The sequence below is a fragment of the Phoenix dactylifera genome, chromosome 9, assembly GCF_009389715.1.
Source record: "Phoenix dactylifera cultivar Barhee BC4 chromosome 9, palm_55x_up_171113_PBpolish2nd_filt_p, whole genome shotgun sequence".
Lineage (NCBI taxonomy): Eukaryota > Viridiplantae > Streptophyta > Magnoliopsida > Arecales > Arecaceae > Phoenix > Phoenix dactylifera.
In genome coordinates, this window is record NC_052400.1 from 13,552,108 (window position 1) to 13,579,740 (window position 27,633).

The 27,633-nt window shown below is 39.6% G+C and overlaps 4 protein-coding genes across 5 annotated transcripts; 1 reads left to right on the top strand and 3 right to left on the bottom strand.

Annotated features, from left to right (window-relative positions):
* LOC103701855 (tubulin beta-5 chain-like) lies at positions 1–1,858 on the bottom strand. The gene is made up of 3 exons (XM_008784062.4): positions 1,388–1,858; positions 1,020–1,289; positions 1–921 (listed from the first exon to the last, which is right to left on the bottom strand). Exons 1-3 carry the CDS (start codon positions 1,779–1,781, stop codon positions 245–247), a joined length of 1,341 nt encoding a protein of 446 aa, XP_008782284.2. The 5' UTR covers positions 1,782–1,858; the 3' UTR covers positions 1–244.
* Positions 1,859–3,757: 1,899 nt separating this feature from the next.
* On the bottom strand, positions 3,758–9,758 carry LOC103701856 (DEAD-box ATP-dependent RNA helicase 21-like). Of its 2 annotated transcripts, XM_008784063.4 has the most exons (3): positions 7,363–9,758; positions 4,991–5,143; positions 3,758–4,134 (listed from the first exon to the last, which is right to left on the bottom strand). In XM_008784063.4, the coding sequence occupies exon 1, from the start codon at positions 9,630–9,632 to the stop codon at positions 7,521–7,523; it is 2,112 nt and encodes a 703-aa protein (XP_008782285.2). In that variant the 5' UTR covers positions 9,633–9,758; the 3' UTR covers positions 3,758–4,134; positions 4,991–5,143; positions 7,363–7,520. The 2 variants fall into 2 exon arrangements, with proteins under 2 accessions (XP_008782285.2, XP_017697002.2); XM_017841513.3 differs by having other exon boundaries at positions 3,758–5,143.
* A 3,073-nt stretch (positions 9,759–12,831) lies between these two features.
* LOC103701857 (probable serine/threonine-protein kinase PBL23) lies at positions 12,832–19,915 on the bottom strand. Its single transcript, XM_008784064.4, has 6 exons — positions 19,180–19,915; positions 18,844–19,104; positions 18,553–18,716; positions 17,858–17,937; positions 17,614–17,761; positions 12,832–13,402 (listed from the first exon to the last, which is right to left on the bottom strand). Exons 1-6 carry the CDS (start codon positions 19,766–19,768, stop codon positions 13,055–13,057), a joined length of 1,590 nt encoding a protein of 529 aa, XP_008782286.2. The 5' UTR covers positions 19,769–19,915; the 3' UTR covers positions 12,832–13,054.
* Positions 19,916–24,377: 4,462 nt separating this feature from the next.
* LOC103701859 lies at positions 24,378–25,651 on the top strand. Its single transcript, XM_008784065.4, has 2 exons — positions 24,378–25,060; positions 25,154–25,651. The coding sequence occupies exons 1-2, from the start codon at positions 24,787–24,789 to the stop codon at positions 25,321–25,323; spliced, it is 444 nt and encodes a 147-aa protein (XP_008782287.1). The 5' UTR covers positions 24,378–24,786; the 3' UTR covers positions 25,324–25,651.
* Positions 25,652–27,633: the final 1,982 nt, after the last annotated feature.

Consider the following 27,633-nt stretch of genomic DNA (forward strand, 5'->3'; position numbering starts at 1 on the left):
TGACAACTAAATGAAACACCAGCTTCATTACTAATTAAAGGGAGATAGTAACAAGAACTTCCACTCTACAAGCACCCCAATTATCTAGACAATCATAAATAACTAGTAGAAGTCATACGGTAGAACACTCATCAGGCTAGCAGACATATGATGGACGCTGACTGAATAATAGGAAGTAACACCATCGCATAGAAAGCAGAATTATAAGAGCATAATCATATAGAGTACCCCTCCCATCCGTTCCTCAGTTTTCAAGCTGCACTTCTTCCTCATCCTCATAGTCAATCTCCTCTTCGGCAGTGGCATCCTGATACTGCTGGTACTCCGAGACCAAATCATTCATGTTGCTCTCAGCCTCAGTGAATTCCATCTCATCCATTCCCTCCCCTGTATACCAGTGCAAGAAGGCCTTCCTCCTGAACATGGCTGTGAACTGCTCGCTCACCCGCCGGAACATCTCCTGGATCGATGTCGAGTTCCCGATGAACGTGGAAGCCATCGACAGGCCCCTCGGGGGGATGTCGCACACGCTTGACTTCACATTGTTGGGGATCCACTCGACGAAGTAGGAGGAGTTCTTGTTCTGCACGTTGATCATCTGCTCGTCCACCTCCTTGGTGCTCATCTTCCCCCGGAACATGGCGGAGGCGGTGAGGTAGCGGCCGTGGCGGGGGTCGGCAGCGCACATCATGTTCTTGGCGTCCCACATCTGCTGGGTGAGCTCGGGGACGGTCAGTGCCCGGTACTGCTGCGAGCCTCGGGATGTCAGGGGGGCGAAGCCCACCATGAAGAAGTGGAGGCGGGGGAAGGGAATCAGGTTCACGGCGAGCTTGCGGAGGTCGGAGTTGAGCTGGCCGGGGAAGCGGAGGCAGCAGGTGACTCCACTCATGGTGGCCGAGATCAAATGGTTCAGGTCCCCAACTGGAGTCCAAATTTAGAACACAAACAAGCAAATTAGTCGGGGGGTGGGGGGAGCGGACTAACGGGGACAAGCATCGAACAGGATTGAGAGGAGTTACAGCTTGGAGTGCTGAGTTTGAGGGTGCGGAAACAGATGTCGTAGAGGGCTTCGTTGTCGAGGACCATGCATTCGTCGGCGTTCTCGACAAGCTGGTGGACGGAGAGCGTGGCGTTGTAGGGCTCGACGACAGTGTCGGAGACCTTGGGGGAGGGGAACACCGAGAAAGTGAGCATCATGCGGTCCGGGTACTCTTCTCTGATCTTGGAGATAAGAAGAGTGCCCATTCCAGATCCAGTCCCACCACCCAGCGAATGGCACACCTGGAAGCCTGAGAACCAAGAGATCCAGGAATAAGAAACCTGAGGGAAAGGGGAATTGGAGTGGACTGGAGGAGTAAACCCAAGCTAGAAAGAGAGGCAGAGAGACCTTGGAGGCAGTCGCAGTTCTCGGCTTCCCTGCGGACGACATCAAGGACGGTGTCGACGAGCTCGGCGCCCTCGGTGTAGTGGCCCTTGGCCCAGTTGTTGCCGGCGCCGGACTGGCCGAAGACGAAGTTATCGGGGCGGAAGATCTTGCCGTAGGGGCCGGTGCGGACGCTGTCCATGGTGCCGGGCTCCAGGTCCATGAGCACCGCGCGGGGGACGTAGCGCCCGCAGCTGGCCTCGTTGTAGTACACGTTCACCCGCTCCAGCTGCAGCGGCGAGTTGCCCGTGTACCGCCCGCTGGGGTCGATGCCGTGCTCGTCGCACACCACCTCCCAGAACTTGGACCCGATCTGGTTCCCGCATTGCCCCCCTTGGATGTGCAAGATCTCCCTCATTTCTCTCTCGATCTCTTCTCCTGCCGCTGGACGATAACGGAGCTCCGGCCCGGAACCCTTCTAGTTTCCGACGTTTTGCAGGGTTGCTTGCCCATTTATAGGAAGGGCTGCAAATATGGGACAGTGATCATGTGAGGGGTTATCAGGATATTAGACGGTGGGGATTCGTCCGACCTGGTGAGACGAGAGGTGGCCCATGAGATGGGGTTAATTATTGACGGTGGGTGGGTGGTTGATCTGGCCACCATGATAGACGGCTATCGGGACAGCGCGATTGGATGCCGGCGAGCCCCATAGTGGAATATTCGCTAATTAGCTGTAACTTAATCGCGAGGAAAGCGGCTGAGACTGACAGATTTGGACTGGCTGCCGGCAGCGCGACTGCACCTGAAATGATGGCAGCAGCCTGCCGGCGTTAAGCAAATCAGCTTTGCGGGGGTTCCCCCCTTTTCGTTGATGCTGGGCTAATAACCTGGACCCAGGTCTCTCTTAACGTGACGGACCGGAACCGGGCCTGACCCAAGAACAACAATGTCGCAAAAATAACTTGAGCACATCAAGGTTGGATACGACTCGAGTTATTTGAGAATAATGATCCGAGGATCATCAATGATTTCATAAATATATTTACGTGAAAAAATTTTGGCAACACTTTCAGGGTGGGAGTAGTGAATTTTCTCCTAAAACCTTGCCATCAGTCAGTTCAGGTCTTTATGATGATTATGACCTCTATGCTTCTTTAAATATTTTTCTATTTTTTCTCTCCAGAAAAAGATAGCTCGTGCAAACCGAATAAGAGGTTCTGAAAGGATGTATTCGATCAAGTACCAAAATATAGACCTAGAACTAGGTTAGCAAGTTGAAATATTTGGCAAACAAGTCGAAGTTATACACAGTGAGCTGGCTCTCAAACCGAAGTTATACTCAGTGAGCTGGCTCTCAGACCGAGTATCAGGAATGCAAGTCGAAACAACTAGGGTGCAAGCTAAAATACCAAAGGTATAGGCTAAAGCTTCAAGGTGCAAATCGAATACCCGGGGTACAAACCAAGGAGAAGAGAGCAATCAACATAAGAATAAGGCCTTTAGTGAAGTCGAACTCAAGGAGAATGGCTAACCTACCGCTGCTCAAAATATAGAAAGAATGGTAGCACGATCTAGAATATAAAAGTATTAGAAAGGAGTTAACTGCAATGCATCTAAATAGGACAAATATCAAAACAGAGCAATAACACCTATCTCACCGCAATCTAAATTATATGAGAAGTGGTAACATTTCAGAACTACTTGCATAAGGACTGATCTGCTTGAATTGCAACCGACAAAGATGATAATAGCTGCAGAGATGGAGCAAGTGATCGCTTGAAATTTGCTCCATTAAAGATGAGATTTATCCTTTTTTTCTGACTAAAAAAGATGGCATCAAAGAGTAAACAGCCATATTCAAGCTTCCTTTTTTTTTGTGCCCCTCAAACTTTTCCATTGTTAAATGGCAGAGACGAACATTTTGAAGGCATTGTGTACTACAACGGAATCAGGCGCTCCCTTACTTACCACAGGCACGATAAAATATCTCCAAGCAAGGATGCTAAAGCTTATTAGTTTCTCCACAGCCATATCGGAGAGGTGTGTACCATTAACATTCGAAACTCAACATATAACATAATACAATATACTAGTGAACACGTTGATTTGGGTCCTCCACTCCTTTCTCTAGAGAAGAATGGTACCAAGATCCCCAGACGTACAGGTACAACTATGATCAACTAATATAATACACTCAGATGTTAACAAAAGTAAAGGAATAATAATCCATCCAGAAAACCACAATGGAAAATGACAAGGAAAAGCTTCAGCTTTCACTCCTGAAAGCAGTTGAAGTATTCAAATAGAAATGGATAAATAGTGGAAATAAGATATGAGATAAGATGCCTTCACCAAACAATCCATTAGCAGTTAGTTTAAACTGACATCATCTGAAAAAAATAGTTCAATGTTTTTATTGTTTATTTTAACATTCAACTTGAAGGTGATCATTGGTCCTCTTCAAATAAATGAGCTGAAGGGCCAGACATGCATGCACCTCTCTTAATATCCTTCTACAAATTAATCATGTTATCAAAAGAAATTATGCATTTGAAGATAAAAATAGTTGGTACAGACTTGATCCTGAGCAAATCCCACCTCACAAAATTTGATCAACAAGCCACAGCTTGTAATATATCCAGCCTAAATATTATCTCTTCCATAAAGATCTGATGCCATTTTTTCACTTCTATAATACGCATCAAATGTGGCCACTACTGCTCCTCATATTGTCATGGCACATGGATTTCATCTAATTACTTTCCAAGCTTGAATTTCCAAAGCCAAATAAAATTTTAGGTCAGGAAGCCAGTCAGAATACTGTTGGCACGCACATGGAATAAGATTGCATCAAATGAATCATAAGCAACCAACTTAAAGACAGGAAAGAACAAAGGATTGGAACATTAGAATGGAAATAAGTTCATTCCAGTGGACGTGGATTAAAGTCATGGCATCATTCAAAGTGTGCATGATCATAGGTAGACATATGTGCTCTAAACCCAATACTACAATTTCAAAATTGAAACATACAGCAGGAAGAGCATCCTGGATTCTCGAATAACATAAATTGCTTGAGATACACACTAAAATGTTCAGCAAGACTGAAAGAGATGTTCTGATTGATTGTTTGTTCGATTGATTGATTGATTTTGTGGGTGTGGGTGTGGGTATGAGAGAGAGAGCAAAAAATCTTTTCTATTTTGAAATAAAGATCATATAGAACTGCACAAGGATTTGGATTCTTTATAAAGAACAGAAGGATTATATAACTATAAAGATAACGTAAAACTGATATCAAAAATAAAGAAAAAAAGAAAGATAACATAAGTTAGGCCAAGGAATATGCTAAAGGTCACAAAAGTCACTTAACAATAGCATGAAGAGTTGCATTGCTGCTTTGAAGTCCAAATAGTCCCACAAACATCTCTAAGCTTGACCGAGCGAGCGAGTGAGCAAGAGAGAGAGAGAGATGAGAGAGGGAGAGAGAGAGAGAGAGAGAGGGTTGATCTTGATCAAAGAAAATAAGGTGACTTATCTTTACATCAAAATTTATAATTTGATCCCATTAAGGGTAATAAACTAGTATACCAAACAACAATAAGATAGGAAAGATGAACTTACTTGAACAACATCTGTTCTATAAGCTGGTATAACCGTTTCTATTGAGTGATAAAGCTACAGCCAGAGCCATAGGTGATCAATGGCAAAGAATCATTCACATCCAGTGTTCCACAGGATGGGACGGTTGATAGGTTGCAGGGAACAGATTGATCACTAATATCAAAGAAAAAGATAGTATCATTCAATTTAGAATAAAACCAGGCATCAAGCCATTATAACTGGAGAAACAGATTTGATACCATATATGCATTTGAAGAGAATTAAAAAAAAGCAGAATGATGTAGAAAAGGTTGCACCACAGAGAATGATAATAGCAAAAATGGTTCTAGTTAAAATGGTCATTCGGACTTTCATGCAAAGAACCTTGAATAGGGTTTAATTGTAGCAGATAAAAAACCTAAAATTAGTGTTTTCATTTTTGATATTTATAGCTAAAAATACCAGAAACACTATGGTTACCACCAATTCTTGCCGGGAATCAAGCCTACGCATCACATGAGACTTTCAGTCTTTCCTAAAGAAAAGCAGAAGTAGGAGAGTAGAAGAGGAAAAAGGCATATCAAAGTTGTCTAATTCAAGTATATTGGATTATTTTGTTATTCTTTGGTGGTGTCACTTAGACAGGAGACAATGGCTCCAGAGGTGGGGTGTTGTGAGCAAAATCACTTGGTCCAAGAGCTAAGCATCACCTAATCAAGGAATTCCAAGCTTTTGTTAGGGAACCCAATTTTCAGAAATACAAGGTCACCTGAAATCATTAATTTTGGTTTTACCTATATCATATAAAAACAGGCCTACATTTTTACCCAATCATTCATGATCTGAAAACGCAATCATATGAGCAACCACCATAAACAGTCTTCACTACCCACCACAAATGCGTGCCTACACCATCACTTGCTCACTCTCTTACATACCCATGGAATACAGTAATTTTTATAAACTTTTTATCCATCATAATAACTCCATCCACTAAAGTGATCATTCCTTTAAGCTTAGGTGACGACTTCATAGTCATTTCATGGTGACAATTATGCCAATCCTGTCAACTTTCTTTTTCTTTTTTAATTAATTCCTTCAACTCTCAAGTTTTCCTTTCATATGTTCCCTCGGTTCCTTTAAGCTTCGTATCTAACATGCACTGAGTACGACTATCAACTGCATGTGCATGTCTAAGTGTCAAATCTTAGTAGCCAGAATCTTCTTCTTAGGGTAACACACCTGCTTCGATATCTTCTCAGAATCTCGAACCTGCACCGCTTCCTAAGCATTTTCTTGTTAAAAATGTTTCTAAAATATTTGCTTCCATGCATCCACAAATGCACCCACTCCCAATTATGGCAACCAAGTGTCAAATCCTTCAAATGTATAAAATTTATTTTTGCAGATTCATACACATGTTAGACCATATCTATGTCAGGTAAAGCAAAGGACCCTGATGTGAAATCAAGAAGGTTAGTCAGCTTAGAGAAAACCTACCTAATTCTTAAACAGTTTAAACTTCTAATGACCTAAGAGCCATCCTCCAAGGTTCCCATACTGAAGTCAATAGTTTAAGCTCGTGAAACCAATGGACAACCCTTTACGATTCCTACAAGTTTGTCAAGAGTTGAAACAAAGAAGAAAGAAGGTAGTTTTAACATAAAGAAACAAATTTATCTTTAAGGCATGAATTATAAGACACAGTCAAAACAAGGAATGCCCACTATCAGGAAGTTTGGAGTAGGCAAAACAAAGCTATTATGAGAACTGAAACCACAATTATGTAATGGTAAAAAATAATTTTTAAGTCTAGTAGATTACAGGTCAGGCCTCCTAATTACTAGATTTTATTTCTTAGAAATTAGAAGTAGATCATAAGAATTACACTAACCACTCATTTCGAAGAGATACATCAAACCAAACAAACTCTGACAACAGAAAATGCTAGGGAAATGAATAATCTGTGTCATACATTTTCGATTCAAGAGCAAATAAGCAAGTGACCCTCATGCTCCTAAATCTTCAAAACTTTTACTAGGATCCTAAATAACACATGTGATATGTGATATGTGATATGCAAACAGTTAGTGATGATGCTAAGTGAAGAATGGCACTGGTTTGTTGATCTGTGATCATAACGGGATGAGTGCATGAGGCAAGCTTGTCCTTCATATGCAGCCTTCAGCCCAGAGAGCATATTGATAAGTGTCCACTGGGTTAACGATATATGAAAATGTCAATCATATTGCATACTTCAGACCACTTAGAGAAAGTTGAAAATATTCTAACAAGATAATATCCATGAGCCATATAGCATTTCCAAGTCTCATAACACAGAATAGATCAAAATAACTCCTATTTTCTGCTAACCCAAGACAGAATAAATGTACCTTGGGACCAAGCAATTTTAAATGCCTTCTCCCAATCAAAAGGAGAAATATGAATGGCCATAAAAGCAAGAAGAATGAGATCACCGTATCCCAACAGCAGAAAAATCTGATATTTGGTCCATCATCGAGCTCCAGAGTCCCATTTCCATCAATTTCCATCAATGAGCAAAAACAGTATCATTTCGCCTTGGAGGTCTATCAGGAATTGCTCCTGGCTTGAATTTAGATGCCTCATGTCTGGCCAGCTCTGGTGGCACTGGACTGTTGCTCTGTATAAGCATCTGTTTCAGATCATAGAAAACATCAGTGTCCCCAAGAGTCAAAAACGTAGTCGCCACTCCCGTTTTTCCAGCACGCCCAGTCCTTCCAATGCGATGAGTGTACATGTCAATCGACGTTGGCATGTCATAATTAATAACGTGAGCAACATCCGGGATATCAATCCCACGACCTAGCACATCCGTCGCCACAAGAACATTGAACCGCCTGCTCCTGAATCCCTCAAGGCTGATCTCTCGTTGCTCCTGCGACTTCCCTCCATGGACAGTCGTCACCCTATAGCCCAATCTGTCCAAGTCCTTGGCCCTTAGATCCACAGTCTTCTTCGTATTGCAGAACACAATGGCCGTCTTGTCACCGAGGTCACTAAGCAGCTTCTGAAGCCTGGACATCTTCTCCGACTCCTTCAGCATGATCACATGCTGGGTAATGAGATCCGTGGTCTTTCCAGCTGTGCCAATTGTCACAACGACAGGGTTCCTCAAGTACTTCCTAGCGAGGCGCTCCACAGCTGGGGGCATGGTTGCACTAAACATGTAAGTCGTCCGGTAGATCTTCTTTTTGTCAAGCTCTTCATCCTCATTCTCAGGCTTCAGATTGCTGGAAGGCATTGCATCCAAGACACCAACAACCTGTGGCTCAAATCCCATGTCAATCATCCGATCAGCTTCATCAAGAACAACATAGTTGCACTGGTTGAGGACAGCATATCGTCGCTCCAAACAATCCAGAAGACGCCCTGGAGTGGCGATCACAACCTCGCACCCCCGCCTCAGCTTAAACCCCTGCTCCTCGATGGACTGACCTCCGACAATCGAGACCACCTTGATCCCCAGATAATGCGCAAACTTCACCGTCTCATCCTCGATCTGCTGTGCGAGCTCACGAGTAGGTGCCATCACCACTGCGTAGGGCCCCTCAGCCTCGTTCTCCTCGCTCATGGGCGGCAGCCTCGTGATATAGGTAAGCATGGGGAGGACAAAGGCGGCCGTCTTACCGGATCCAGTCTCGGCAATCCCAATCACATCGCGTTGCTGAAGGCCGAGAGGGATGGCGGCCATCTGGATGGGGGATGGTGTCTTGTACCCAGCCTTCTCCACAGCCTTCAGGAGCTCAGCGCTGAGCTTGCTCTCGGGCCAGCTCCGCATCGGGCGGGGGATGCGGGAGCCCTTGTAGGAGATGTTGAAGTCCTCACGGAATATACGCCAGTCGCGCTCGGTCATCTCCTCGAGCTGCTTCTCGGTCCAGTGGCGGTCGACGCGCATGTCGAAGGCATCATAGAGGTCTGCAGCAGCCTCCTTCTGGCGCCGTGCAGCGGCCTCCTCGGGGCGCTCCTCGATGCCCTCCTTGCGGCGGATCTCCTCGAGCGTATCCTTCTCCTGGCGGGCGGCGAGCTTCTTCTGCTCGCGGCGGTCGATGCCGGCGAGGAAGCCGCGGCCGAAGAGGAGGCGGGCCTCGTGGGGGTTCTGGTAGAGGGTGTTCATGTCGCGGGAGGTGTCCTCGGTGTTCTCCCAGTCGAAGGAGAAGCGGAACTTCTCGCTGGGCTTGATGACCCGCTTCTTGGGCTTCTTGGACCCCAGGTACTGCTCCTTGATGGAGTCTAGCTCCTTCTCCCGCTCCCGCTCCGCCAGCTTCTCGAGGCGTGCGCGCTCGCGGCTCCGCGCCTCCTCATCTCGGTCCCGGTCCCGGTCGCGGTCGCGGTCGCGAGCGCGGCGGTCGCGATCCCCCCGATCGCGCTCGCGCTCGCGGTCTCGATCGCGGTGGCGGTGGTTGGAATCGGGGGTGGAGGAGGGGGGCTCGGGCGTGGAGTTGGAGGAGGGGCGGTGGATTTGGTTGTGGAGGAGGTCTTGGGCGAGGCGGCGCTGCTCGGCGACCTCCTCCTCGCGGCGCTGGAGAGCGAGGCGCTGGCGCTCGGCCTTGGAAATGAAGACGGGCTTGACCTCCGTGGCGGAGGAGAGCTTGCGGTCCCGATCGTCGGCGGAGCGCTTCATGGCGTCGGGCAGGAAGGGAAGGAAGGGGAGAGAAGAGGGGAGGAGGAAAGGTCGCTTGGTTCGTCGCAGGAGGGGAAAGGAGGGTTCCAGAGAGATTGGTTTAGGGTGTAATCGTTCTCAGATCGGGAAACCCTTAACATTGTGGCGGTAGATCCTCGGATTTTCTTTTTTCACCTTTTAATTTTTTTTCCCCTTTGGATGGCGACATTAGCACTAATATTTCTTATTATTAAAATTTATGAATTTGACAAAACCATTCTCCGCAAACAAATCAACTCAGACATATTCAATAACATGTGTTATGGATAAACTTTATAATTTATTTATAGGTTATGCATGACTAATTTAGAAGTTCTGCGTTATAAACTGTTGGTACTTTATATGGTTGTTATTGATGTTTTTCTTTGCTATTAGTTTTCTGTGCATGAATATGCAATAAAAATAATAATAAGAGTCAATGATGATATAAATAGAAAAAAAATTATATATATATTTTTTGCATCACATATAATATTTAGATTCGATAGTTTGTAAATGAATCATCCAATGAGTACCCATTGCATGTTAAAGAAGTTTAATAATTTTTTATAATATGATATAAAAATAATTTTTCTACATATATCCACAAGATTCAATCAGAATCATATTTTTTTAATCAATAAAATATAAAAAAATTGAATTAAAGTTACAAGAAGTGGAAATTACATTGGCTATGTAATGTGAAACTAGATGAGCCATTTGTTATTATTCTAATAAGATAGGTTTAGGATTATAAGAATAATTGCACGTCTGAAAAATGTTCAATAAACAAACGAGCAAGTACGACAATAGGATCACAGTCTAAATATTTCTTTTTTGGATAGAGATGATAATCTAAGTTGTTGACAATTTAAACTAACAGGCTGAATTCTTTCATATCAAAAATAGAAAACCATGCACACATTAATTTGGTCTATAAAGGTCATTCTAAAAGGGTGTAGATTTGAGTTGTCCTATTGTTAAATCTACACTCAGGTTTTAAATGTAAGAAGGTGTCAAATGCCATTTCATATCTAATACGTTCGTAAAGGCAAGAAATCAAAAGAGGAGTATGAAGAGGTGGAGATGGAGGTAGAGGATATTATTTTTGTGAATGTTTTTCTTTCTTTATTACAAAGATGAGGGCTCTTTTGAGATGAATTCTTTTTGATAAATGTTTGTTTCCCCTTCTTTGCTTGGCTTAGCAATTGGGTTTTGGGATACGTAGCCATAATTTTTGGCATGGAATGTTCTATAAATAGCATTATAGTTAGTTCTTGAGAAAATAAGATTAGGAAATTGATCTATTGAGAATATCTTGAATAATCTGTGATGTGATTTTTATTCCTATATATAGCTAAAGTTAGGTATTATGCTCAATTAGATTTATAAGAAAAATATCAACCTAGTCACGTAGTATGTATGTATATACTGTGATTGTGTTCTCTATAACTTTATACAGAATTCATTAATTAGAGGCATTTAATGCATATTATGCACATGCATTTTCAAAAAGGAGAGAAACGGTAGAAAAATAAGAATGAAAATGGAGAGTCGAATGACAGTTACTCACTCTCTTAAGCACCTTCCTATCAAAAAAGAAAATAAAAAGAAAACATGATGGGGTTGAGGAGACGAGGGTTGCTCTTATGAAAAGTAGCATGCTAGCTTTCCTTTTCTACCAAACATAATAATTATCATACAGAGATTTCGTTTTTGTGGAGTTTAATTTAGCATATCTAATTCTTAAAGTTATCTTTAAATATAATTAACAATAGTTAGTGTTTATTTATCTATCATATATAATATAATATAAATCATAAATATATCTAACTATATTATTTATATATGCACGTATGTGTATGTGTGTATATAGATATACACATAATTACGAAAAGAATCATGGTAAGAAATCTTATCACCGAAAGATGTTAGCTCAAAAAATCAATTCATAATTCAACAAAAACAAGTAAAATTTATCTGCTAAAAAAGATTAAATAACATGAGAAAGGCTATCAGGCTGACTCTCTTAAAGAGAGTACAAAGGGAGATACAATTTTGACATGCAAAATATTTATTAATTTTAGGTTAAAGCTAGAACGGAAAATACAGCATGTAACAAATACTGGCTTCATCGTTTATTATCCTGTTCTTTTTTCCAATTCTCAATGGTCTTCTCCATAATTTTCAGCGGCACCCATCTTTCTTCTCCATACTTGTTATATTAGATTAAGTCATACCCAACCCTTATCCTTTCAAGCGATCGTAACTGCAAAAGTTCACTTGGTTGCTCAGCTACTAATGATAAATTATCGGATACCTTTTTTTTTTTCAAATATTTGTAGAAGCTAGAGGTCTACCAGAAATATAAACAAGCTCAATGAAAATAAACCTAAAGCTTCAAACTTTTTTACAGTTACAAAGAAAATTTATTTTATTTTCTAAAATTTGAAAATTACTATTTGAAGTATCGGAATTCCTGCTCCTATGAAGGAACCTGATCGGTTTAACTTCTTTCAGAACTTTAATACTGGCAAGGCACTAGAAATTAAAGAGAAGAGTAGCATAAAATTTTTAATATAAAAACGTAGCGGCCTGCAAAACGAGCCCTTTCCTTTTTTTATACTCAAGAACGTATTTATTCTAAATTGGTTTAATAAATCTATTTCTATCCCAAAAATAATAAAAAAAAAAGGTCCGCGAGCTAGCCTTCGAGCTCTGGCAAAGTCAGAATTAACCTAAATCTCCGGTACAACTGCAAAGAGTTGTTATCGGACTAGAAAACTAATACCATCAACAAAAGGAGCTTCATTAAGTAGCAAGGAAAATAAAGCTATCCTTTTGCTCTTTAAAAAAAAAAAAGAAAAAAAACAGAGAGAGTCCTAGCTGGAATCAATTACTTTATTAGATGCCAATCAGTGAGCCCTATCCGAGGAATTGGTCCTATTATAATGAAATTTGGATGCCTGCCAAGCTAAAGTTACGCTTCTCATAATGTCTTATCAAGTAACCTGGGGTACTGAATGAAGGTTAAACTTTAGACCAGAAAGTTAGTATTTTTAAATAGTATTTTTATGAGTTTGTAGAAGTGAAAATTATGCTGTCAAAAGGAAACTCGAGACAATCAGCGGAAGTGTGCTACTTGTTCAGTTCCTCAGGAGAGAAGACTACAGTAACTATGTGGCCTGCAGCTTAACAAAAAGGAAGACAAAATATTTTCACAGGTCGTGCGGACAAAATATTTTGCTTCCTTTGTCACCATATTTACAGCTTGATTTAGTGAAACAAAAAGGAAGACAATCAGTGAACAAGTTAATTTGAGGTTCCAACAGAAGAAAAGAAAGAACGAAAGAAAATAATTAAGAGAAATGAAAAATGCAGAAAGTTGAGGTTGCCAAAATGATTCATCTACCATGCGAGTCATCTTCCTCAGTGTCAGAAACCCCAAGCATGGCCAGAGCTAGATGGCCTCTCATATCACCCTTTTGCAGCAGATCGTTTGTCCGAGAACCATATCCAGCAAGGCAACCATGACCGATGAAAACAGACCAGTCGCTGCAAGTGCTTTCTCCTAGAAGCAACATTTCGATCACCTGATCAATGCTTGGCCTTCCAGATTCGTCACCGTTAACACAAGCAGTGGCTGCACGAACCATTCGGCTCATCTCATTCCAACGATATGAACTGGGTTTTAACCTTGGATCCACCAGCTTTTCCACAGCTCCTTCACCTTGTTGCAGGAGTGGCTTTGCCTGCCAAAATTTACACACTTATTAGCTTGCAGAGTCGATACACATATTCGACATGGTATGATGAATTATTTAACTTCCATGACGATTTCAATTTTTCAGATTTACCAGGCAGCCTTCCTGGCCTTCCATGTGAAATGCTTGTGGCAGCAGAAAATTGCATATAATCTCTACCAGAATAAAGGCAATCTTGATGATCATATCTCTATGACTGCCAAGTGAAGATGTCCAAGCATGGAGATGAAAAATGAACAAGTGATATTGCTGTGCACAAATGCATTTAGAACTTCACAAATAATAGGGTTTTGGGTATGATAAATCAAAGATTGGCTAAGCAGGTGCTGAGATATACACCAGAACCATCTAATTGTGTTTCATAGTTATCATTTTGTTGAAACCCATAACTTGAAATTCTCAAGAGGCAATCATTACGATAAGCTACTCAAATGAACAACTATTTAATGGTATCATTTTAAAGATACTGTACTAGAATCCCAAAGAATTTTGTGAGTTCCTACTACTACTACAAAATAATATTAACCATCTTGTTGAGGGTTATGATATTAACATGTCATCAGATATTCCTGTCCTAGTTCTCAAAAGAAAAACATGTCATGAGATCTGTGGGTATCCCTAAGCTGTCCATGAAAACCTTTTGCCAAATTCAGACCTTAAGAAAGTAATAAGAATGTTGCAGAACACTGCACACAACAGATTATCGAGGAAACCATGGGAAATATGATCAGCATTCTTAGTTTGGACAAGGATGTAAAGGTTTAGAGGATCAATTATTTATTTTGCAGCCTATGGTTTTACTGCAACATCACAGAATTGAGATAGTGTATTTAAGCATTCAGAGAAAGCAACCGAGTATATAGCAGAGAATAAAGATGAAATACATCCGCCGGTCATTGCAATTTCAGCGTTCGGCATGGAGTATATATGGTGTGCTATGCCAGTGAGGGAAGGGTTGCGTTAGAATTGCCAATGAGGAAATGGCTTGGTGGAATGGTTGGTTTAGGAGGACGGGGTTGGAAGAGGGCTTTTATCTCAGATTGGTGCAAATACTGTGCAGTCACTAGGCCATCTTGTTGGGGTGGGCCATAAAGAAAGATAGAGATAGAGAGATAGATAGATAGATAGATAGATAGATAGATATATATATATAGAGAGAGAGAGATTAACAATTCAAAGCAGGACAACACAAGATAATAAGAACTGACACAAATTTGATGCTGTGACACTAGCATATTTAGCGTGGATATCAATTTTGTGATTCTTATGACACAGTATGATAATGTATCAGATATGATTGGTGAAGTAATCATATATGATATTCCAGTTCTAAATATAGATTAGCTAATTTATATGAAAAAGATCTATGCTTAATGAAGTTGTTCCTTAGAGGAGCTTTCCTTTTTTTTTTTTTGTCTTTTTATGCCTTGTGCAAGGCTTTATGTTTATTAAGTTGATTACAGGTTAAGATATTTTCTTTCTATGTAGTGTTTATGTTATTATGTGGTGCTAATAAAAGATACTGATACTTAGATATTCATAATTTGAAGCATTGATCCCTATTTGATTTCAATAATGGAACAAGTAATAAAACCAAAATAAGGAAACATTGCAGCCTTCCATTATTCTTTTTGCTAAAATCTTCAAAGAAATGGATCACATTATCTATGAAGTATTCATGACAAATTAACAAGCCAAAACAAATAACATAATCAACCTACGGACAAAGATTCCTCACAGATGCAACCAATACATCAAAGGATGAGGTTTCCAAGACCCTAATTCAAAAAACTTGTTTGACGACTACACCAACAGTGTTTTTCTTGTCATTTTCCTCCATTTTTTGAGCTTATTTGAATGATTTAGTGGAACAAAGGCACCAAATGAAGAGAAGATGATAGTGGAATTTTTTAAAAAGAATATTTCCACATAATATGATTGTGATTCTCAATGAACAAATGTAGCTACTTACAAAAGCATAGACAAATTCAATAAAAAAAAATGATATTCGATAACATATCATTGTAAGAAAAGTCTCATTGACTCAACATGTGCAAGTTGATATTCTGCCATTAAACCTTTTATCCCTAATTACCTTGATAAGTTTATATGTATATATAGCAGGCATTATCTGCAATTTATTCTTGAAGGACCAAGAGGAGAAATAGCCATAGGAACATGCTTCTTCCCAACAGATGATGCACTAAGGGTGGTTCAGGTGCAAGTGTTGCCTGCAAGATTTTCATGCAGGTGTTGCATGCCTTAAACAGTATCCTTGAGGATAAGGAATCAGGATGGCCCTGGTGTCCCAAGGAGAACAATAACTCTTCGGTGGCTAATGGTGACCAACTAATATCACGGAATATAGATGACCAGAGGCTCTACATGCAATTGAGCTCCATATGTCACTAGTTTTCATTGGTATGAACTATTAATATATGAGCTAGGGATGTAGATCTAATTTGCTTGGTTACTCTAGCTTGACTTGAGCAATAATTCTAGCTAGTTGTATCGTACCCTGAGAAAAATGGATAACTAATATAACATTGGGATCTGGTAATTGGCCATCATGCATCCCTAACTAGCAGCTAGTGGCCGAGCGCATTTTCAATTAAAATGTCAACTTTATACTATAAAAAAGAGAAAATTGTCAACTCAACAAGCAACTAAATATCCATCCTAATGGTTATAATAGATGCCCATGAAGACAGGCCAATTATAACCTTAAATTTTAAGCCAAACCAACTATCCTGTTTCCTCACCTTTCTCATTTTTTTAAAAACTGAAAATAGGCATTAATACTCTTTAAAAGCTTTCCTTTTCCCACCATAAAAGCCTAGCTCAACAATCCTAGTAAACCTACTATTATAAGTTCTCCAATTTAGTACCATGCCACCCATATTATGCCAAGAACTGACTTGTCACGTAGGGCAAGGGGTTAGGAGCAGATCTACGATGTATATCAAGAAAGTATTGTTCAACATGTAATTTTTGGCTAGCATCTGAGCACTTAACTACTACCAATGCTCACAAGAAGGAACTAGAGCAGGTTGCCCTTCAACTCTCTTTTTTTTTTTTTTTTGCAATTGAAAAGTATGCCCTTTGCCCTTCCCATTGCTGTTCGCGATCCAAACACCCAGTCAAATTTCATATCTTCGCTGCCAGGATCATCATTATAAAAGCTTGGTTCTACAAATAAGGATAACTACTGGCAATGATATGTGAATTTGTTTATGTATATATCAGTCTTGTTCAACACACACAGTTCCCATTAACAATAGATATTTTTCAAAAATATTCTCCTTATTACTACCTACTCTTGGACTGGCCATAGTCCATTTTATTGTTAATTATGACGAATAGCTATTTCTAAAAGATGACTTATGTAAGATAATTTTTTTGAGGGGCTGTGGAGGAACCCTCTACAAGCAATCAATAAATTGGTCTACCGAAGGCATAAAAGTTTAGAAATAGATTGCTCAGCCCTTCTCAGATTTTGTCTTATTACAATGAGTGCTTCACAACATTCAAACCTTTTCTTCCGTTCTTGTACAAAAAGCTTATTTTTGTTACCAGTTTTTGCTGGTGGAATTGAACTTTCAAACCTGCCTGGTTTCCTTTAAAAAGTTTGTTAAAATGTAGTATCAAGTTTGAACATTGCAGTTTCTTTACGATATAAAAGTTTAATCTTCTTGAGCGGAAGAAAAGGAAGATCAGACATTTTTTCCAGATTTAATATGCAATAGTGAACGCTAATCAGCAAGACAAAACCCTTCAAATGCAATTCTACAAGAATCAAAAAATATGAAGGTAGAGATGAATATCACATGTAAAATTCTCATCTTCGCACCATATCAAAATGGAGATGAGTTCATAAATTGATTTTCATGATGCTGATTGCCATTAAATACTCTCCTCAACCAAATAAGAATTGCATTCTTGCTATAACCTCTCCTTATTGGCTGCCTAGACTGGCAATCTTTTGGCAGATAAAGAAGATGAAATGGAGGTTGGAGGATAGAAGATGACAGGCAGGTTTACCAATATTCTTAGCACAAGTACTTAAAATGCAGATATATGACAATAATGATCCTTCTATATTTTTATAAAAAAATCAAAATAACAAGCCTGTTATATAATTTGAAGAAATTTAGCAGCAAAATCAATATAGAGAAAAATAAATGATTATGAGTATTTACCCACAAAACTAAATTCTCATCTCCCTGAGGCCTATTTCGATCAATTGCTTTCTGCCCAGTAATTAGTTCCAGCAGTAACACCCCAAATGCATAAACATCAGTTTTATCCGACAGCTTCCCATGTTGAAAATACTCTGGAGCCAAATAGCTGAATTTGGAGCCACGATAAGAAGGAAAACATATCACAAGCAGATTTCCTGGATAATAAAAAAAAAAGGATGATTAAATCACTTCTGCTTCTTACCCAAAAGTTCCTTTGACAGACTTGCAGAGGAAGGGTAGAGAGGGTCCCTGAATCCATGTAGCCAATCCAAAGTCACACAGCTGCAGAAAAACACAAGCAGATGATATAATTCATGATTCAAAACAAACTAGTAACATCAAGCTCATAGCTGTTCATTTGTTATGAGTGGGCCACATATAACCCTACCAAGCACCCCACTATGCCGTAACATTAAGCTCATAGATGTTCTTTGTTACGAGTGGTCCACGCATGAACTTACTCTGCAACCCATTATGCTGTCTGAAACCACTCTTTATCTTTTGCTTCTTTTTTTTTTCTTTCACTTAACCAGTTCTACATTACTTGGAGAACAAATGAAGGTACACATCTATCTATCTATTTGGTGTGCATCATCACATGATTAATTAGGAGGAATAGGCAGTTGATCAGGCAGTAGCCTTTCAATACTCATGCATATTGTGAGGTTGGCCCACTAGCAAGCTTTTCCTATGCAGGAGGAAGAGCAGGTGCTTAACTGGCCCACCATCTGATCAACTTGATGGAAGAAAGCAAGCTTGTGCTGGTCATATGAATCAGCAAGCAATTTTTTTTTTTAAAAAAAAAAGGGCAATTAGCAGCCAAAGGGAAGTGAAATCGGGGTGGGGGTGGGGAGGGGGAGGGAGATAAAGAGAGATGACAAAGAGGAGGAGTCTCACTTTCGGAGTTCTGTTGGACGAGAGGAGGACGTTGGATGGCTTGATGTCCCTATGAATGATGCACTTGTCCATGCCATGATGCAGGTACTCCACAGCCCGCGCCACCCCCAACGCTACCTTGTACCTCACCTCCCATGGCAATACCTTCCCCCTCCCCCTCCTCTCTGCATGCCCCATCTCAATTACTTAAAATTAGATAAAATCGACGCAATTGGAGCAATAAACGTACATACAAATATATAATATTAAGTAAATCAGTATACATATATATAAATATATATAAAAGACTACCATGGCAGTGGAGATGGTGGTCGAGGCTTCCACCGGAGACATACTTGTAGACAAGAAAAATGCCCTCCTTGTCAACACAGAAGCCGAGCAGAGGGACGATATTGGCGTTGCGAAGGGAGCTGGCTATCATCAGCTCACGGCAGAAGGCCTTGGCGCTCTCCCGGTCCTGCCCCTCCACCCTCTTTATCGCCACCGCCCTCCTCCCCACCCCAATCCTCCCCTTGTACACCCGGCTCAGCGGCCCCCTCCCAAGCTCCCTCCCTACCAGAACAAATATCCAATTACCGTAACCAGGCTAGAACGTAAGGAGATAAAAAGGCAGCACTAAATTGGTACCTCTGGAGAAGCCCCGGGTGGCCGACCGTATATCGGCGTAGCTGTACCTCTCCAGCGCCCCGGCGAGCGGCGAGATGCTCCTCTCCAACGACTCCAGCCTCTGCCACTCCCCCACGCCCTCGCCCCTCCCTAATTCCTCCCCCTCATCCTCCAAGTTCACCAACAGAAGCACCGTGGTCGCCGCCGCCGCCGCCACCGAGGCAGCCTCCGCCTGCGACCCAAAGCCGAACCGGAACGAGGAATGCACCGACTGGGGTTCGGCCTCGGCCTCCGTTTCAGCTCGGGCATCCGCTGCTAGCAGCCATGACTTGTTGTTCTCCGCAGCGCAGCATTCATTCCCCATCCCTCCTCTCTTTCGCTGCCGCCGTATCGCACTCGCTCTGCAGAGCATCAGACCGAGACTCCACGCCATCTTTGTGCAGGACGCCCTGACATCTACCACCTCCGGGGACGGTGATGGCGAGCCTCCGGCAACGTCGGATGCCGCCGCTTCGCCACCTCTCCGCCTCCGGCCGTCCTTCCGGCTGTTATTTACATCTTCCGACTCAATACAACTACTGCCGCCAATAATGCTGTGGGAGCAGCCCATGACCCCGGAGGTCCCAGATCTCTCCCCCAACTCCAAGAATAAAGTGAGAGAGAGAAAAAGAAGGACGCTATGCTGGTAGAGTCCCAAGCATAAAGGGAGCAAAAAAAAAAAAAAAGCGGGGGGCCAGCTGCCCCCGCTGCTACCTAGCTTTACGCGAAGGGAGGGCATCTTGATAAACAGGAGAAGAGAGGAGAAGCTGGGGTGGAGGTATTAAGGGTTTTTTTTCACAAATATCCTCCTGAATATTCAACTTTACGTCAATATTTTTTTAAAATTTATATTTATTTTTATATTTTTATAAAATATTATTTCTTATAAATATTCCTAATATAACAGTTTTTTAACACCTTTAATAAAAATCATATTTATTGTAATAAAATTAAAATAAAATTTTAAAATTATTTTTTTGCCTTCTATTGTCTTATAAATATTTTTTTTATCTACCTATTAAAAATATTTTAGTTATTTTAATTTAAAATTATCAATTTTTTAACAGCATTAGATCATGTGGGCACATGTGTAAAAACAAAAATAAAAAAATAAAATAATAAAACAAGTATCCCATGAATGTATACGTGTAAATATTAATTTTAAAAAAATATTTATATAAAATTCGATATTTAGAAAGATGTTTATATAAAAAAATAAAAAATTAAGCATTGGCCATGGGTTTTGCCTTCATTTGTTAAAAGAAGGCTTGGGAGGTAAATATTCTCAAAAGCACGGGCTTGGTTAGTTGGTTTCTCGGACCGGTATTGGGTTGGTAGTTAACCGGTTGTGAGGGCAGTTTTCACTAGAATAGGGGGAAATGAAAGTATAGTGATAATAATTTGTTGGGATAGATGTGGATTGGAGGGTTCTTCAAGTCTTGTCACAGTCTCGGATGGGGATGTGCCGAGCCAAACGTTATCTGATCGGTTTGTCATTAATTTGCATCTACACATGATGCAAGCACCACACCTGCTGTCTCGGGCATGTTTCAGGGTGTCTTTTACTTCATGCACAACTTACATTATCATGAAAGAAGGATGAATGCTCAAAACAAGCCTTCTGATTGTTTGTTTCTCAACCCAGTAAGGTTTGGTTGCTGCATATCAGGATATGTGAGTTTGGACTGATAAGCACCAAACAAACAAGATTATTCTATTGTTCGGTTGGGTTGTTTGATACAGATGGGTATCCATGCATGTTTATTTATGATAAATTAGGTCAATTCTGAAAATGTTAGATTGGGATAAGTTATATTAGACCTCGCAAGGTAAACGAGGAATCTATTAAATTGAATCCGATTCACTTAGTCGACTGATAAATCGATATGGATTGATTGGTTCACTCTACTATTAGATCAAATTGTGTAAAGATCCAAGTTTGTAAATAATAAATTCTAACATGACCTAACATGACCTAACATGAAATTTGATCAATATGCTGAACCAATCATCATGGCTGCACGAATCATCTAATTTGACCTAAAACCCTTTTTTGGGTGTGTGGACGGAACATGACTGGCCCATTTAAAGCAAGGCCAACTCCCTTGTCTAGGTTTTTTTGGCCCATTTAAAGGTATGCGCATAATTATGGGGCTACTCTGGTGGCTCTAAGATATAACCCACGCTTTTAAGGCCCATTCAAGCTCCCCTTGTTGCTATCCATAAATTCATGGGGTAAATATAGAGGATATAGAAATAGTATTGTGCTAAAGTACATACATAGATAAATATAAACATATGTATGTATGTACATATATATGTATCCATGTTCTGATTCATGGGGTAAATGTGCCGCTGCATACACATTTTTTGGATCTCATGATTATTATTGACAATGGTACAAATAAGCCACACATATAGATTCATGTTCTGATTTAAAGATCAACACAACTGCATAGTTTTTTTTAGCAACAACGAGGTTTCTTTGGGACCCGGATATCCCTTGTCAACATAAAAACAAATCCAATAAACATGACACTCAAAAAGTATCCTTTCATTAGTGTTTCATGACTTCTTCCATGAATTATCCCATGGATGAAGTCAGGGGTTTGGTACATTTCACTTCTGAAAGTCTGAACCATGAGAAGCCTTGGTAAGGAAATTGGCTTTACTAAAATCCAATTTTCAAGGAAAGGATACGGGCAAATCTTGCAATTTTCCTCTCTATCACATTGAATATTAATATATTATATTGATTGCCCCCAATCATCTTTCTCTCCCTTACATTGCATATTAATCCTTAAACTCCATAATTTGAAAGAAGGTTATATATTGTCATTTTGCTTCCACATCCATTTAATTTACCTTTGATTGACGTTTACATTGGTTACATTCGTTAACGATACAAGGCAGATGAAGTAGCCCCTCAAACAATGCTATTGCACCATGTCTCAGCCCTCTGAAGTCACAAGACTAGCCCATCTTACTTTCATAACTAGCCCATCCTGACCCACACTTGATTTCCTAACGAACCCATATTATTTTTCACTTGCTCCTCGAGCAGTATAAACACATGGCATCCAAAATTATTTTCCGTTAGATCCAATTAGGCCTGTGTCTCATTCTCTACCATCCAATCATCTTAAACATGGTGCCTACGTGCATGCAGTTAAATAATCTTGGTGTACCTTGCGAAGGATCTAATTTGATCCGTTTTTGACGCATTCAATTCCCTTTCTTTTCAGAATCTACAAGATTTGGGTTTTTCCTTATTTGGTGAGTGCGAAGAAAAATATTAGGAAGGAATTTCGATTCATTTTATTTTTGTGGGCATGGAGAAAAATATGAGGAAGGAATATTCTTTTTTTTGTATGAGTGATTGAGAAGTGAAATTTAGATAAAATTATTATGAAGAATCGGAGGAGAAAAATGTTGGCAACCGAGAATTTTTCCTTTTTTGAGGAATTTAAAATTTTTTGTGAGTGATATTTTTTCCCTAAATGTGGAGAAAAATATTAGGAAGCAATTTTGTTATTTAGAATCCCAAGAGGAAAATATTAGTGACCTAAGATTTTTCTTTTTTTGGAGTTCAAAATTTTAGGAAAATATTAGAAAACCTAGCATTTTCCTTTTTTGTGGTATTTGAATTTTTTTTGTGAGTGATAATTTTTCCTTTACCATGGAGAAAAATATTAAGAAGGGATTTTATTATGAATAGTCCAGGAGAAAAATTTTAGTGATCTAGAATTTTTCCTTCCGGTGGAATTCAAAATCTTAGAAAAATATTAACGATCTAGGATATCTCCCTTTTATGAAATTAAAAGTATTAAAAAATAACACCCAGAATTTTTCTTTTTCTGTGGAATTAGAAATTTTAGGAAAATATGAGTGGCCTAGGATTTTTCTCTTTTTTTTGTGGAATTCAAATTTTTTTTAGTGAGAAATTTTCTTTGGTATGGAGAAAAATATTAGGAAGGAATTTTTTTATGAAGAGTCTTGGAAGAAAAATATTAACAACATAGGATTTTTCTTTTTTATGCATTTAAAAATTTTAAAACATAGTGACCCAGATTTTTTTTTTGTAAAATTTGGATTCTTATTGGGTTATATTTTTTTTTCTTTAGCCTGGAGAAAAATATTAGGAAGAGAGTCTATTATGAAAAGTCTCGGAGAAAAATATTAGTGACCTAGGATTTTCTTTTTTTCTGAAATTAAAAATTTTAGAAAAATATTAACAATCTAGTATTCTTCTTTTTTGTGGAATTCAAATTTTTTTTATACAACTTAGGATTTGTTTTTTTTTTTTGTACATGAGAAGAAAAACATAGGAAGGAAGCAGAATGAAATATTTTTTCTATTTTTTGCTGAACTTCCTAAACGCAATTTTTTTTTTGACTGGATGAAAATATGAGCCAATTTTTTCCTTTTTACATGGTATCCAAAAATAATTTAAAAATTATTTTTAAAATATTTTTAATATTTTTAAAATTTTAGAGAGAATTTCAATACTCTTTCTTCTTTCTACTTAATAAGTATAGAGATAGAGATTTGCTATTTACAAAAACATGCCGGACCTGAATGAGTTTGCTACTATAGGATCGATCTTAGATCGACCGATTCCTAAGAGTATTGCATGACATCCCCTTGTAAAGCTATTTAAATCATGTTACAATTTTAGTTTACATACTTTATTATCTTTCACTCGAGTTTTACCATGCTAATTTGTTTGAGGCAGAGAATTTATCAACAAACAGCATTATTTACATGCTTGGTAAATCGAGATGCATGCATATCATCTACCAAAAATGCATAATGTCAAAGAAATTAGCTGGCTACAGTGTAGTGACCCCTTACGTGGACTTTTGTGCACTTTATTGCGGACTAACCCACAATAAAGAGAAAATTCGAGGATCTTTTGGAGAATTTACGAAAGAAAATCTGATTACCAGTAGAAAAAGAGATAAAATATGAATACATATTGGGTTGTCACGTGTGGGAATAAGAGAGTTGTGAGAATAAACGCAATCAAAGCGCAACAAACCCTCAAACAGCTTGGTCTACGGCAACGGCCGCCTCCGTTTTTAACGTACCAACAAGGCCATCAGCAGCCGAACCGGACCGCCGACATCTTTTACGTCACAAACCCTACCACCAACTCGCCCTTTATATATCCCTCAATCAAGCCAACTAAATTCCATCTCCGCTCCGGTTTCTTTCCTCTCCCTTTCCTCCTCCCTCTCGCTCTCTCTATATCTCCCTTTCTTGTTTCGCGCTGGCCTTCGGAACTCGTGAATGGTGAGAGATTACCTGACGCCCTCCCCCTTCTTCTCGTCGTCGTCGTCGAAGAAGAGGGCGACCGCGGCACGAGTCCACCCTACCTCCTCGGATTCCTCTTTGTTCTTCGGTTCCTGCATGCAGGGCTGGCACTACCGCTGCCTCGGCCTCGATCCCTCCTTCCACCCATCTCCCACCACCGACTGACCGCCACGATCCGTCTTTCCTCTCAATAATTAATTCCAACCAATCAAAAGGGGTTTTTTTTAAAAAAAAGAAAATCCATCTATTTTTTGATCGCCGCCGCTGCCGACGATGGCCCTCGTCGCTCCGTCCTTGCAGATCAAGCTCAAGAAAAACCGGCAGCTTCCCCGAGGACGCGGTGGAGGCAATCGGGCTGGTGCCAGCAACCGATGCCTCATCACCGTCAATGTTTTGGGCAGCGCTGGTCCCATCCGCTTTCTGGTGAACGAAGGGGAGATGGTCGGCACCGTCATATCCACCGCCCTCAAGTCCTACGCCCGGGAGGGCCGCCTTCCCGTCCTCGGCTCCGATTTCAATAACTTCCTTCTCTATTCTGGATCTGATGGTATGTTATCGTCGTCCTCCTTTCTTATTACTCCCGTCGTTCTCTATGTTGTTGAATATTCAACTGATGTTGTTTTGGATGGTGGATCGGCAGCTTTGAGCCCTTGGGAGTCGATCGATTCTCGCGGCACGAGGAACTTCGTGTTGTGCAAGAAGGAGGGGGTGGTGGATGAGCGTGCTTCCCAGGTGCTTGGCAGGAAAGGGAGCGGGAGCTGGAGAACCTGGCTTAACAAGTCCCTCAGTTTCAGGATTTCTTCTCACTGAAAGACGAAGATTTATTATTGCTTCTGTTTTCCTTCCTGCCTCTCTTTCTCCTATTGGAGGTTAGTTTGAATTCATGCTCTGCTGGATAGAAGCATGAGAGCAAAAGGGCAGGGGGATTCTTTCTATCTACGTGCTAAATTTTCTTGGGTCTGTCATGCTCTTCTATTTATTTGGCTTGAGTCTCGGTTGGGATCTTTTTGTTTGAGATGATAATAATTTCCATTGTGATTTGGAAAACTTGAGTCTTTAATTCTTTCTTTTCTTTGAAGATGAAAAAGACCGTTTAAGTACTTAGAAATTAATAAAGTTGACAGTTGTTTCAGGCTTATTCTTTTGTCATCTATGCTTTGATATCTCATTGTTTGCTCTTTCAGAGATGAAATTTTTGGGCACTGTTTTATATGTGGTTATATGATGTTCCGCCGAACGTGGCAGTGGAGGTCTAAAAATTTGTTTGTTTTGATGCTACATTGATGATGGATATATGTTTTTGACAAGCCATTGATATTTGTTCTATGTACTGCAGCCACATGTATTGAAGTCTACATTCTTTTGTTCATGATAATCTTTTTGTTCATCTGTTGGATTCTACTTAAGTATCCAGTAGTTATCTAAGTGTGCTGATTGATCAGTTGTTCTTAAGAAACATTTCGTAAGCTGCTCTCTCGTTTTCCTTTTAGGCATAATATGAACATTTATGGAAATGTTCCACCAGGATTGGTCCATTATGAACAAGTTCTCTTTAATTTTGGCAGGCTTTCTACCATTATCATGCTGCTATCAGTATTTTTTTTTAAAAAAATCTATCAGTATTTTTTTTTTAAAAAAATCTATCAGTATTTTTTTAAAAAAAAATCTATCAGTAATTTTTTTTAAAAAAAATCTAGCAGTGTTTTTTTTAAAAAAAATCTATCTGTATTTTTTTTAAAAAAAAACTATCTGTATTTTTTTTTAAAAAAAAAACTATCTGTATTTTTTTAAAAAAATCTATCTGTATTTTTTTTAAAAAAAACTATCTGTATTTTTTTTAAAAAAATCTATCTGTATTTTTTTTAAAAAAAATCTATCAGTATTTTTTTTAAAAAAAAAGCAAAGACAAGAGTAATTGTTATTGGATGAATCCTCTTTTTTCCATCCATTATAGCTTTGTGAAACAAGCCTTGATCTTCTTGATTTATATGGTTAATTTTAACAGTTGTTGATTTGGGAAGTCTTTTGAGACCGTAGCACCAACTTCCATAAGCTAGCTATTGCTCATTCTTTTCTGTACCATGCTTTTGTTGACTATTTTTCTTAATTCTCGTACTCGTCATCATGCAACTGTTGCAGGTTCACATATGAATGCCACCTTATGCTCAAGGGCTGCAATGCATTTCATGCCTTAACCTGTTGAATTTCTAAAACCGACATTCCTTTTATTCCCTGAGGTGGTTAGAACTGTTGCAGTAAATTATGTCTTCCTTGTGTTCTAAATTTTTGACTTAAACAGAGCATTTCAATGAAAAAGGTCTAGAATTTAAAAGTTCCAAAACGAGATTGGTTGTAAGTCAGGCATGTCAGTTGTTTAGCAAGGTCATTTTTGATGCTTCAAATATTATTAGCTTTGAAGCAAAAACTTCCAAGAAGTAGAAAATCAGATGTTTTGAGGTTATTTGTTTTAGGCAAACCAGAACTTTTCTTGTCTAAAAATAAAACCTAGTCTTAGAAAACAACAGTTCACAAAAAACAGGCATTAATATTCATCATCATAAATCTTTGATGGTTGATGCATGGCGCACTATTTCTTTTTGTGGCGCAGGATCTTTCATGAAACCATCTTTTGTAAGTGTTGGACATCGCTGCAGGAAATTGCCTCATTTGATCAAATTGAGATGACTAAATCTGATCATTATTGTTAAAAAAATTCTTTTTCCCCTCCAAATGAATCTCAGCAACTGATAAGTTGATCAAATAGAAATACTGGAAATATGTGTATAGTTTAAATGAAATAAGATAAATTTCATAGATGGGTTGCTTTCACTACCTTGAAACTATTATATAAGAGGTGGAGGGATATGGGCTAATGTATGATGACAATAAGGTGCTTGAAGTGAGCATGGACCTTTTAAGAGTTCTCCTTATCAGGAAATACCATTAAGATTCAAAAGAAAATTTTTTGAGATTGGACAAAGGTACTCAACCATTTAGATTAGAATGTTGCATGCTAAAGAGAGAACATTAGCACAGTATGGGATTTAGGATAAGGCGAGGTTACAAAAGATGAGAATGTTACATTTGATAGTTAAAAGTGAGTATAATAAAGAATAAATT

What these genes read in the sequence shown, in the direction of transcription:
- LOC103701855 (XM_008784062.4), bottom strand. Translation starts at nt 1,781, where the DNA reads ATGAGGGAGATCTTGCACATCCAAGGGGGGCAATGCGGGAACCAGATC. An exon ending in GAACTGCGACTGCCTCCAAG is followed by an intron (nt 1,290 to 1,387) that starts GTCTCTCTGCCT and finishes CTTGGTTCTCAG; the next exon opens with GCTTCCAGGTGTGCCATTCG. An exon ending in CAAACTCAGCACTCCAAGCT is followed by an intron (nt 922 to 1,019) that starts GTAACTCCTCTC and finishes TTTGGACTCCAG; the next exon opens with TTGGGGACCTGAACCATTTG.
- LOC103701856 (XM_008784063.4), bottom strand. Translation starts at nt 9,632, where the DNA reads ATGAAGCGCTCCGCCGACGATCGGGACCGCAAGCTCTCCTCCGCCACG.
- LOC103701857 (XM_008784064.4), bottom strand. Translation starts at nt 19,768, where the DNA reads ATGGGCTGCTCCCACAGCATTATTGGCGGCAGTAGTTGTATTGAGTCG. An exon ending in CCACCATCTCCACTGCCATG is followed by an intron (nt 18,717 to 18,843) that starts GTAGTCTTTTAT and finishes TGGGGCATGCAG; the next exon opens with AGAGGAGGGGGAGGGGGAAG. An exon ending in TCTGTCAAAGGAACTTTTGG is followed by an intron (nt 17,762 to 17,857) that starts GTAAGAAGCAGA and finishes CTCCAAATTCAG; the next exon opens with CTATTTGGCTCCAGAGTATT.
- LOC103701859 (XM_008784065.4), top strand. Translation starts at nt 24,787, where the DNA reads ATGGCCCTCGTCGCTCCGTCCTTGCAGATCAAGCTCAAGAAAAACCGG. An exon ending in TCTCTATTCTGGATCTGATG is followed by an intron (nt 25,061 to 25,153) that starts GTATGTTATCGT and finishes GTGGATCGGCAG; the next exon opens with CTTTGAGCCCTTGGGAGTCG.